Source organism: Leucopleurus acutus (genome assembly GCF_964270905.1).
Source record: "Leucopleurus acutus genome assembly, chromosome: 1".
In the NCBI taxonomy this organism is placed as follows: domain Eukaryota; kingdom Metazoa; phylum Chordata; class Mammalia; order Artiodactyla; family Delphinidae; genus Leucopleurus; species Leucopleurus acutus.
Window position 1 is genome coordinate 133,911,213 of NC_139142.1, and position 13,038 is coordinate 133,924,250.

At 42.9% G+C, this 13,038-nt stretch overlaps 1 protein-coding gene across 2 annotated transcripts in view; it reads right to left on the reverse strand.

Annotated features, from left to right (window-relative positions):
* Positions 1-6,598, reverse strand: part of SPG21 (SPG21 abhydrolase domain containing, maspardin) — a 76,953-nt gene extending 70,355 nt beyond the window's left edge. Inside the window, exons 1-2 of one of the 2 annotated variants that reach the window (XM_082851538.1) lie at positions 6,388-6,598; positions 2,493-2,579 (exon numbers count right to left, since the gene is read on the reverse strand). In XM_082851538.1, coding sequence (XP_082707664.1) covers positions 2,493-2,555 — 63 coding nt within the window. In that variant the 5' untranslated portion in view covers positions 2,556-2,579; positions 6,388-6,598. Of the gene's footprint in view, positions 1-2,492; positions 2,701-6,387 lie in introns of those variants that run through there. The other variant, XM_082851539.1, reaches the window with a different exon arrangement.
* Between the last annotated feature and the right edge of the window lie 6,440 nt (positions 6,599-13,038).

Here is a 13,038-nt window from a genome sequence, read left to right on the forward strand (position 1 = left end):
CCTTGGGTGCTGGCCTAGAGGGCGGGCTGGGATCAGCAGGGTCAGTGTGTGACCAGGGGAAGTGAGGGGAAGAAACGACTCCAGCCTCCAGGGAGAAACTTGGTAGAGATGGGACCTCTCAAAGAGATGCTTCAGGAGCCTGCTCTAGACCAAGACTCTGAAGGGGAGACCTCTGCTAGAGAGGAGGGACGAGGCAGGTATAGGCATCACTGTCCCCAGAGAATGTTTCAAACCATTCAGTCAGTGTGGGGAATGGGCTCAGGGAAAAACTGGCTTTTGGGGGAAAAGGGGGTAAGAAGGAGGAAGGTCATCAGAAACCGTCCTGATTTAGTGGTTCTTGACCCAAAAAGGGAAACAGATGAGCATTACATGAGCTGAGACAAATCAGGTGTTTAGCACAGAGTTTGGCAGATACTGAGTGTTCAACAGTGTCAAGAGTGTCAGCTACAGTATGCACTGCATGATAGTTTAATTTTTGTTCTCTTTGGCTGACTTTTTGGTATTTGGAAAAGTACATTAACTGCTTGAACTTTTGCCAATGCAAATCAACACTTATCCTTTTTACATTAAAAAGTTCAAGGTTCTATCTTCTGAGAGCTCCTAACTGGCAGTGCTGTGGGGCCCATGGTGTCAATGTGGGTGGTGGCACACTAACCGTGGTCACTGGCATCACTGGGAGCAGACAAACAGGGCAGGGCAAAGCCCAAAGGGCCCTAACCAACACCTTCTGGACTTCCTCGGGTGACAGTATATCTCATGATTATGTTTTTGCCCTTTGTATTTGCCACTCACATTTTTGCTTTTCCTGTTTCTTTTTGCTATGATTGTAGTAAACAAAATCTCAGTAACCTCTGACAGTGGTATGCGGTAAATTCCAACCTTATAATAATAAAATTCATGTGAGATAAGATATTCAGATCTCTGAAATGAAAATCTAGCACTATGAAATTTCAAGCAAACTTTTCATGTCTTGTGGGCCAAACTGACCAAAGGAGAAAATTACATCAATGAAACTACTACTTCCAAGAATATTTAGGTAAGTTTGTGTCGTTTTGGGTCTGGTGATTAGCTTGCTGAGTGAGTCCATCAAGAGGCGCTCACATGAATTACTTGAGGGGATGGGACAAGGCAGAGGGACTCTGGGGGCAATTCTCCTAGCATGGGCAGTAGTTCCTGGGGTAGCAAGAAGAAAGGCGGATTCCCTTTGGTAAGCTGCCAATTAGTTCTGGCCTTTTTTTTTAAGGAATTTTTTCCTTTTTTTAAAGAAGTTAATTAATTTTTTGGCTGCGTTGGGTCTTTGTTGCTGACTGCGGGCTTTCTCTAGTTGCGGAGAGCAGGGGCTACTCTTTATTGTGGTGCGCGGGCTTCTCATTGCCGTGGCTACTCTTGTTGCGGAGCACGGGCTCTAGGCGCACGGGCCTCAGTAGTTGTGGCACGCAGCTCAGTAGTTGTGGCGCACAGGCTTAGTTGCTCAGCGGCACATGGGATCTTCCTGGACCAGGGATCGAACCCGTGTCCCCTGCACTGGCAGGCGGATTCTTAACCCCTGTGCCACCAGGGAAGCCCAGTTCTGGCTGTGAAGCCAGATTAATTTGATTTTAATTTAAACTCAACTAGACTGTGTGACTTTAACATGTTAACCTCCATGAACCTCAGTTTTCCCATCTGCTAAGTGGGCACACCACTATCCACTTTGTTAAACTGTTGAAAGAATTAAATAAGATATTTGGGGACTTCCTACAACAGTGCCAGGTATATAGAAGGTATTCTGTCTATACTTGGAGACTGTATCTCAAATTTCTATATGAAGTGTAATTCTGTTATCAATTCAAACTTGCATGATACTTCCACAGCTATCTATCCTGACAAAATAATTACAACAGAGACACAGATGTTCTTCATATCATAGTACTCTAATATTTCTGCAAGGGGATCAGCAAAGATTTTATTCTGACACAACTTTTGTCTAGTGGGATCCCCAAACATTTGGGATTAACTTGGGACTCAGAGTCAACAAACTTCAATATAAGTGTTTAGCGTTTTTAGACATCCCAGGCATATAAAGTTTCCCTATGGCAGAATGAGTATATATCATGGCAAACAGAGGACTTATAATGTGACTCACTGTAAATCTTAAATCTGAGGAACAGGAAAATGCTTTCTAATAGAATCTAACTGCACTTACTGTACGGTTGCAGTTGCTGTCAGCTTTCTACTAAACTATACAGAGGAGTACACATATTCCTGCTTGCTTGAATATGTAAAAACAATTATAAAATAATGAGTACAGTTATTCTCACTTTTACTCTTGAATGAGTCTCAAAAGTTGATTGTACTTGACAGGGAAGGGGTGAACTTTAGGCTCTCCAACCCAGTCACAATACTTGGCAATAACCTTTACTCTCGAACACTACTAAGACATAACACCTAAATCACACATAAAAACAATTACAAGATTTTGCAAATAAGAGGTGTAGTAAAACCATACATACCTTTTTAAGGGGGACTGTACTTCTAAACCAGTTATAATCAGGAGAGACTTTAATCTCTCCCATGATTAGCTGAAATGGAGGTTAACCCTGAAATAAAAGCATGTGATGTTTCATGTCAAGAATTCATGTTTACATCAGCACTAAATGTAGAGTCTGGTCTAGCTCTACCAACAATACTTTAAAGGATAAAACTGAGGAAATGGGCTATTTCACCTTGTCGGCGTATACTTAAACTACAGAAAACAATTTGGTGAAAACCTATAATCATGGAGCAGGAAGGGCCCCAAGAGAGAATTATTCCAACCCTCTTAGTTCCTCCAGAAGAAGAATCTGGTCTAGAAAATTTTAATGACTTACCCAAGATCCCACGGCTATTGCAAAACCAGGACCAGACACAGGACAGCCTTTTCTGACACCTGACTGTCTGTCCTAGTTAAATGATTCCAAATGCAGTAGCATAACCTATCTTTTGACAAGATCTTAAGAATCTATGCTAATAAAGATATTCCTGTCTGATAAAATTCTAGAGAACAGTCCATACTAGAAAAAGGAGTTAATGTAAGCCTGCTTCCTCATAAATTCATAAAATGCCGTAAATCTCACTCTAGGGGAACATAGCTTCAGAAACTCACACATAGTTTTTAATGCAAAATACAGGAAAACTTGCTGTTCATATGGATGTGGTTAAAAGTGATATAATGTACTCTGAAAGATCCATGATAAGATACCAGAATAGACCTGAAGGCACAATAACTAGCAACAAAACAAAACATGTGCCTTTAGAAAAAATGTGTGGTCTTCTGTTGTGAGATTAGTGATTTCCAGCTTTTATAGCTCTGTGACGTTGGAAAAGTCACTGACCCTTTTTGGGCTGTTTTCTCATCTGTGACTGTTTCACCACTCTCTCTCCAAAGCGTTGGACAGTGCTTGGTACACAGCAGGCATTATCTGTTGACTAAATAAATGACTACATCCTAAGCAGGCCAAACTAGGCAATCCTAGAGTCCCTTTTAACCCGGGTACCTACGAGCTTTCCATTAGCTGGGCATCTTCAACTTAAAGGCTACCCCTCTTTGCTCAGGGATCTGTGTTGTGTTGTAACAGGAACCTGAAAATTATAGTTCCTTGTTGCAGATTCTTATTGCCCAATGGAGAACTTCCACCCATCAGTTTGGAAGGATTCAAATGCTTGTTTGCATCATGTCCTCTACCCCAGCACAAGCCTGGATTTTCCTAGCAGGGCTAGGATGAGTTTGAGACCCTAGGACTTAACTCCTGCGATGACTCTGAACTGCCATTTTAGAGGGGCTGCTTCTCTGGACTGGTCAGGAGCTGGGGATTCTAAAACCAACGAATCCTCCTTGGCCCTCCAAATCTTCTCCCTCAAGTACGCAGGGCACTGAGCAATCTCAACTGCTACCTCTAACCTTGGGGGTTACTAAACTGAACCCCAAGGAGATGGCAAATGTAGACATCCAATATTAAACTAGGTTTACAACCTTGACACTGTAATAATGGTCTCTTCTCTCAAGGCTAGGATGGTACTTAGAAAAGTTTATTAAAATCTTAAGTGGCTCTAAAATATCAAAAAAATTATCAGCCAGTCTTATGCTGAAAATCAGTGTGCACAGATGTATTTCTTATTCATACTGAAATAAAGAAAATTATTCTTTGCATATTCATTTTCTCTTAACAAATATTAACATGTTAAAAATTGAAGCCATTTGAACTACAGCCTTTCTCTGAGCTGGTCACTGCTTTTAATTGAAAGCAACTAGCCCATATAGTTAATTCCAGAATATTTTCTACCTAGACAGACTTGAAATATTTCTATATCATCTAAATATTGCCTAATGGAGACATTTTCTAGTATTGCAATACTATAAACAATCACTATTCGACAGGAGGAAATATCAAAAACATGTTTAGAAAAAAACCTACTCAACAGATTTATAAAACACTTTAGCTAATTAAAGCCAGAAAGTATGCTTCTAGATTCACCAAACTTGGGATAAAATAAAGTATTCATAGTTTGAATCAGTTGCAATCTACAAACCAAACTACCATACAAATACATATACACACATCATTCACAGGCACACACATTCACTGTCATCCACTTCTTCCCTCAGCAGTAAGTAGAAAGATGTTCCTCACCACAGTCCTCAGTATTATCCACTACCACCTAATATTATAATATTTTATAACTAATCTTGCTGGATGGAGAGATTCCACCCAACTGTGACTAAATTTTTGTAGAGGCAAGTGATTTTAACACTTGTGCTAGTTTGGCAGTACATGAAAGCTAAGATAGATACCAAATGTTGCATCTGACCAACTGACGTTTAAGTGAAAAAAAAAAAAAAAAAACCTGCTGCAAAGGGAAAGCAGCTGTGAGTGGTATGAAAAGGAAGTTTGTTCTCCCAGCTCTCTTTCATCCACTTCAGGGGAATACTTTTCCAAGTCACAAGGGGAACATTCTGCATAGGGCAAAAAAAAAAAAAAAAAAAAAAAGGTTCACTGAGACTGTAACTCAACTGGTCAGTATTAAATAAGAAAGAATGTGGACCACGAACTCAATGCTGATTTGATCTCTCACAATTCTTCACAAAAACAAAAGCACCTGTTCATGTTGCTGGGAAAAGGGCTGCAGGAATTTTGCCTTAATCCTGCCTAAGAAAACCCCTCCTCAGGGAGTGCTCTGGACACCGGGGCCTCTCTGGCCCTTGTACTGCTCGACAATTAAACTGTTAGTTGTGAGTGTGCACCAAGAATTACATGCACTTATCCCTCAAGGTTTCAGCAGAACCAGCCAGTTTACAATCCACTTATCCCTCAGGGTTTCAACACACCCTGCCAATTTACAATCAGTGAAATTGCCTTTACAAATGTGTAAGTCATCTAACCAGTTTAACTAGTCAGATGTTTTCTTATCCTTTATCTCAATCATATGATCTTCGTATGGACAATCTGTGATTATTATTAACACCAGCAATAACGAAATATTAGAACCTGAGAGTCTCTGGGCAATGCCATCGGCTTTTTAATGCAAGCCTCCATACCTCACCACACCAGTACAGAGCTATTCTTTTTTTAAGTTTCCTCAGGGGAAGATTTACCCCTCCTTTCTTCAGAAACTTATTCCATTATCTTCTAAACCTCATGGGAGGAAAAGCTGACTACTTGACATTTTGACGGTGACACCTCATCTTGTACTCTGTCTTAGTATAAAAGCTTTTGAAAATTTGCACACAGCTATTCCATCACGCCTCAGTCTCTTGAAGCTTTGAGCCAACAGGAGCTGGAACATTGTAGGTGGAGACAAAGCAGCAGCATAAATGCAGAACTTATGACTCCCTAGGAAAAGTGAGACAGCCTAACCCTGCTACTCTCCTCATGCCTCCTTCACAAGCCTCACACCTGGCCCGTACTCAGCAATGACAAAGGCATTTATCACTTTCAGGCTGAGGTGCAATCTCCAAAATAACTAGTCTGCTCAGAGTTCTTAAAAGTTTACAGGAAAAATATGTTCCTGGGTTGCAGCACTGTAGCCCCAAAATGGTATTACACTTGTATGCCCAGGTCAAGCGCCCCACTGCCCACCCCAGGCGACCCACACACAGACCTCCACCTTCTCCCAGTCCCACTGATGACAGCTACACAAAGGCAGGGGCACAGGCACACCAATCACCCCCATGAACTCAGACTCGACCTCAGACACACACAGGGACGTGCAATCACGTGCGTGGTCACATGAACCGACCCACTCAGGGCCACACTCACAAAGTCACACCGACAGAGGCAGCCGCGCACACTACAAACCATACTCACCTGCAGCCACAAACGCGTCACACACCCACATCCCCCGCTTCCCAGGGCCTCGCTCACCCCTCACCTGCCGTGGCCGCCCCCAGGTCCCTTTCCCTCCTCCCCAAGGCGGCTCTTCCCTCCACTACGGGTGCGGGCCTGGGAAGCTGCTGGGCCTGGGTCGGGGCCGGCGGCTTGAGCGCTCAGTAACCGCAAGCGCTGTGGACCTTTGGGGCGCGCTGGAGGGCCGGCCTCCGAGGGGCGGGGAGCGCAGCCAAGCGAGCCTCGGCCACCGCCCTCCCTCCTCCCGAATCGTTCGCGCAGCTGGCTCAAGCCTCGCGTTTCCGCGTTCGGAGGGGCGGGGCCACGCAGCGAGGAAGGGGTGGAGCTGCGTGACTCCGGCGGTCACCATGGCGACGGGGAGGGTTGGACCACAGGGTGAGACTCCGGCGCTCTATTGTACATCCTGCCGGGTGCGGAGTCGGCATCGGCTCTGGCGGTGGCGGCGGGCGCAGGGAGGAGGTCCGAGGAGCCTCTGGGTCAGTTCTAGGTCACCCATGTGACGTGAGCACCTAGGGAGAGGTCGTGGGACTGGAAGAAAGGGGCGCCTGACCCTTGAGATCTGCCTCCGCCTGCAGTTCGCGCCCTCTTGGAGGAAGCAGATGCCGACCTTTTCTCTCCGCCGTGTAAAGCTTTGAGGGGATCCTTTTGGGTTACAGGCTTTGATGAACAGGGCTTTGTATACTCTCTTTTCTTGGCAAGATTTTTTTCCTTTGGCACAGCTACAGACGCCCTCCCTAATCCTCCACTGTAACGCCCCCACCTCCCTTCCCTGACTTGTGCTGAGGTCCTGGGGATTTCCGGGAACAGCTGCCACTGAGCCTCCAGCTCCTTCATCACTTTCCCTTAAAGGAATAGAGAATATTAATCTATTTATAATCATTTTTCTTAAGATGTTGCAGAGGTCACGACTCTCCTTTTCAGTAAAATATTTGGAGGTATGAAAAGGTTGAATAACATGTAAATCTCCTTGTTGGAAGTTTTTTAATGATCCTTCAACAAGATCCTGCTGAAAATGCCTCTCCCTAATCTGTGTTAGGGAAAACTTGTACCCTATTAAAGGCCTTTGCCTTTACCCTGGCAACTGTTTTGGGGATTAAGGTCGGGGAGAATCCAAGTAAACTGCATCCTAAATCATGACCTCTGCCCTCCTGCTCAGGAGCCTTGGTTCCCAGTCTAGAACTTGGACAAATCCCAAACGAATTTCCCAAGAGCACAGTAACATATCCGCCTTTTTTTCCCCCAAATCACCTTTTCGGAATTTTGAGTCAGTAACAGAAGATGGTCTTCTATTATAAGCACCACATAGCTGCTATACAGGGAATGTTTTTGTGGAAGATTTTTAACTTTGGGACTTTTTCTAAAAAACTTGGAGAGATTTAATGAATGGAATACCTGGCAAATCACTGGTTGTATTTATGTAAAATCCATTATGGGTACTCATTACATTGTTTATCTGTCTCCCCCAGTGGGCTGGGAGCTTTAATTTAGAGCAAAGTGAACGGAGTGATTTAACCAGTGCCTTAGCTATTATGACCTGGTTCATAATAAGTACTAAATGTGTACTGAATGAACTAATTAGCAAATAAAGAAATTTATCTGCTTGTATTCCTAAAGCTGTATTCCTTATATCCCATACTTCCAGACCTCACTTGAGTATCAGCCCTGAAGAGACATGAACTATGGAAGTGCCCAAATGTATTAGAAGTCCTTATTCTGTTAGTTTGGTAATAATAATTCTTAACTTGACTGTTGATAATGGAAAACTATTTCGCTATGTAGATATGTTTTGTTATATGTATACTTTTATTAAAAGATCAAACCCAAAATAATGAATGTTTTGTTTCCCTTAGAAAAGGAACCCATGGTCATGTTTGGATCTTCGGCTGGTCCATAACACATAGCAAGCACATTGTCCATTCCCTAATCTGAACAAGAAACATTTAGTATCTGTGAATTCCAGCTGTCCTGTAATTGCACAACTGCAGGAAGCAAACTTTTAACCCAGGGCAGGCCACAGTGCAGGCAGACCTGGTGGATATGGCTGGGAGGGTTTGCAGCTGTCATGGTTGGGGTCTGCTAGATGGTTCCCACAGCACCAGTCCCTGTGTGAGAATCTCACTTTACAAACTGGAATGTTCACAAAATACTCTGTGAACACTGAGCAAAGTAAACAGGTGGCCAGCTGGTTCTCAAAATTGCCCAAACCCAAGCTCTTTTCCTCAAATTTATCTTTTGACAGGATAATATTTGTTTTAAAAACACATGTGCAAAATAATCCTAGGTATCTCTCTTATGCACATATACATACCAAACAGAGTAGTGGTTACCTCTGAGGGGAAACTGGGAATAGAAGGGGTGTTGAAGGAGAAGCTGGCTTTAGAGTTAGTACTTGAATTTATATAAGCATGTATCCATATGTTATTGTGTGACAAAAAATTACTTAAAAGCAACTATATTCATGCTTTAAATGCTGCTGTAAACCTGCTCTAAATCCTTCAATAGCTCCCCATTGCCTTCAAGCTAAAGTCCAAAGTGTATGGGCTACAGCAGGTCTGACTCTCCCAAAGGGCCCATTACACCCTATGAGGTCTCAAACCTCTAGGCATTTGTGTATGCTCTTCCCTCCACTCAGAGTGTCCCCCCTCCACCAGAGTGAATCTCCCCTATTTTGCTCCCAGGAACCATGTGTGAAAAAGTAAAAGAGGAGCAAAACACTTAGTTTTTCACACTAATACCAATTCTTGGAATACCATCCTTTTAAGCTTTCCAGGGTACAATCGACTGTAGTGTTATATATCAAATTATGCTAAGAACCAAGATTGAAAATGAATGCTGTTTCCTCATTGCCAGACCCAGTCTGTGACATACACATACTATACTGGATTAGAGGGATCAGACACAGAGTGGGGATTCTAAAACTGCCCAAGAAAGATACCGACATGACTCTTCTATAGTTTGCTACCTAAAGGTCCTATCAAACAAGTTATATAGTTATTTATAATTAATAATTTATTATCATTCGGGAGTTAAGAAACCTGAGCTCTCTCCTTGGGCAAGACATTTCCTCTCTCTAGGTGTGGTTTTCTTTTCTGTAAAATGAGTCCAAAGTTAGACTAAATGATCTCTAAGTTCTTTCCAATTCTAAGATTTTAGATTCTATGTACTTATGAGAGCTACATTACAGAATCTTTACAACAGCCTTTCCTCAAAGCTGTTCTTCTCTGATAATCCCCCCACCGTCACTCCCTTCCAATCAAACTTAAAAAAAAAAAGTAACCTGGCCAGTGAGTTGCAACTAAGGAGCTCGCCTGCCACAACTAAGACCCGGCGTAACCAAATAAATAAACAAATAAAACAAATATTAAAAAAAAAAAAAGTATCCTGGGGCTTCCCTGGTGGCGCAGTGGTTGAGAGTCCGCCTGCCGATGCAGGGGACATGGGTTCATGCCCTGGTCCGGGAAGATCCCACATGCCGCGGAGCAGCTGGGCCCGTGAGCCATGGCCGCTGAGCCTGCGCGTCCGGAGCCTGTGCTCTGCAGCGGGAGAGGCCGGCCACAACAGTGAGAGGCCCACGTACTGCAAAAAAAAAAGTATCCTGCACACAAAAATGCCTGCTTATGGAAACAGTATTTTGACTTCTTCGATAAGTTAATGTCTGACCATTATCAACTTGGTAAAATAAAAGTTCCTAAGCAAAGGTACCACATCTTTTGTATCATCTGCCAACCTAGCATCTCATTAATGTTTCTTCCATAAATAACAATGCGATAACCTTCCGGAAAAAGAGCTGCAATTTAAAAATCCTGGGAAACAAGACCTGCACTATTATACTATAAAAATAAAGCAGCTTCTATCCATAGGGCTCTAGAAAACTTTATGAATTCTTAGAGGTAATAAAGACAGTGATTAAATAGTAACTAAAATGGGAAAATCTTTCTGAAATTGTCTAGCCTAGTGCATGCATATGATGGGCACTCAATTAACATGTGCTCCTACTTCTACATTTCTGAGCACAAAAGCCTAATATATTAAATTCCTTGATCAAGGATAAAAACATTTGCAATAAAGGTAGGGTACCAAAGTGGTTAGGCCCACAGACTGGTGTCAGACTACTGGAGTGTGAATTCTAGCTCTACCACTTATTAGCTATCTAACAGTCTGGAAAAATGAGGATCAATAACATTACCTGACTCATAGGGTTACCGTAAATATAAAATGAGATAGTTCAGGTCGAGTCCTTATCAACGAGACTAGCAATCAATAAATGTTGGCTAATAATAATGGTATTGAGAGCCTGCTGTGTTCCAGGCACTGTACTAGGTACATTACGTATACTATTTTTATTCCTCATGAGAATCCTTGCAAAGCAGGTACAATTTTCATTTCATAGATAAGGAAATAGATTCAGAGAGGGTGTGTAATCAGCCTCAGCTTAAGGTCAGTGGCAGGGCTCATGCCATGTTTGTTGAATCTAAGACTCTACCTCTCAAAATCATATCTCTTTACCTTGAAATTGTTTGATAAATATGAAGAAAAATGGTGAAAATAGGTTGTACTTCCTTTAACACAACGTTTAAAAGCAATAAACATTCTTTCAGTAGGCTTTTTCAAGAGCTCAATTTTATGCTCAGGAACATTTCTTTTGTCCCTCAAATTGAACCAAGAATAAAATCCTTTTTAAACAAAATCCACGGTAGTCTTTGGGTTCTAATATTGTCACTAGCTAGCTGTTGCTGGACCCCCGTTTCATCATCTCCAAACTGAAATTTTGAGTACTAAATCATTGAGCCTTTCCCGCTCTAAAATTCTTTTCCTCCTGTTAGTCTAAAGGCATCTCAGCAAGTTGCTGCTGCCATCCAGAGGAGAAAATATTGTTGCAGGCCCAAAGAAGTCATTATAGCAGTGTTAGACTGTGGTGACAAAAATAGCTACCATTTATTGTCTACTGTTTGCCCCGTGCTTCCCTGGGCATATTCTATATGTATTTCTATTCTGCAAGATAGAATGCTTTTACATTCTACCCTTGTTTTTAAACTGAGAAATCAGAATTTTAAAAAATTTATTTTGGTTGTGCCACACACGGCATGCAGGATCTTAGTTCCCCAAGCAGGGATTGAACCCGTGCCCCCTGCAGTGGAAGCACGGAGTCCTAACCACTGGACCACCAGGGAATTCCCAGAATTTAAATTTTTTTAAATTTGTCCTGGGTCACCCAACTAGCCATGAGTAACTGAACTGTTTTGAGTCTGATGTTTTTTCAGCAATGACAAGAACCAAAATAGAAGCATCTTGTACAAGGAGGCAATGTGTTTGCAAATCCATCCTTTCAGCCAGAGTGCAGAAAAGGCTGTGTTCCACCCTTTCTGGGAGGACCCCGGACCTAAGGCCCAACATGTGGCCCCATGTGTCCCTCTTGCTAGTTAAAGCTGTTACTACTCTAACATACAAATTATTTGTTGAGTGTGATCAAATGCAGATTCCCATATCCAGAGATTCTGATTCAACCGCTGGAGTAGGGCCCAGGAATCTACATTTTAAACAAGTACTCCAGGTGATTCTGGTTCAGATGAGAAACTGCTCAGTCATACTGGGTTGTGGTCTCTACAGGGGGCCTGAAAGAGTGGGTCATCTCATTTCCTGAGGCCTATCTGGGATGTGCACCATTTAATTTTTCAAAGAATTGGCTGTTAACATAGAGATGGCATTCTAAACCTGGTGTTTGTCTTCCAGTCCCATGATGGGCTTGAGGCTCCCTGGATGGGAAACTGCCCTCTGTGAGATGGGCCTTGCACTCCTGACTCAAGATTTCATACGTATAAACGGTATTTCATGTTGTCCTAAGTGTACCAACCACGTCAATCATGATGGCCAGCTTCCCTTTCCAGCTCACACAGCCTCACCCACAGCCCCCTACTTGGCATTAGGCTGAATTGTTTATGCAGGTGGCATCACTGGACTGGGGTAGGTCTTGCCTCACTGTCTGGCCAAGGGCTAGGGGTGGTCTGGCAAAAAGATTCTGCCCAGCAAGGGCAATGGTAATAGGCTAAGCAATCAGATAGGCTCCACCAAGAATGCAGGGAGGCAGACCTGAGACCACTTACCACTATGTAGTAAGAGATGAGAACTTATAGCAGAAATCTGTGCCCTCACTAAGGTTCCCCACTCCCCGTGGCAATGTCTGAGTGGGTACCTCCCGAGATTCCCTGCAGAAATCACCAGTAAGCTCCCAGGCGACACTGACTCTCGTTCTCTCTGAATTCCATAACGCGAGCTTAGTGCCTGGAGAGGGGAGCGAGTGCTCAATACACATCAACTGAAAAACAACAACAAAAAGGCACTTTCACACAGTCATTGATTCTCAGAACTATTTTGGGAGTGTTCTTTTTTATCTTCAGCCCCATTTCACATATGAGGAAACTAAAGTTCAGTGATGTTTAGTAACTTGTTAGAGATCAAAGAGCTAATCAGTGGTGAAGCCAAAACTCTCCATAAGAATATAATAACCAACTGATAACTCAAGTTCTTACTTCCACAGCAAAATCTTTTAAACCATTTCCCCCACCCCCATTAACTGCTGCCGTAGTTCATAGCTTCATGTTTCAAACCTCCCAACAGATCTTCCTGCCCCAGGTTTTACCTCCAATCTACCTTCCACTCCACCACCAGAGTTAACTTA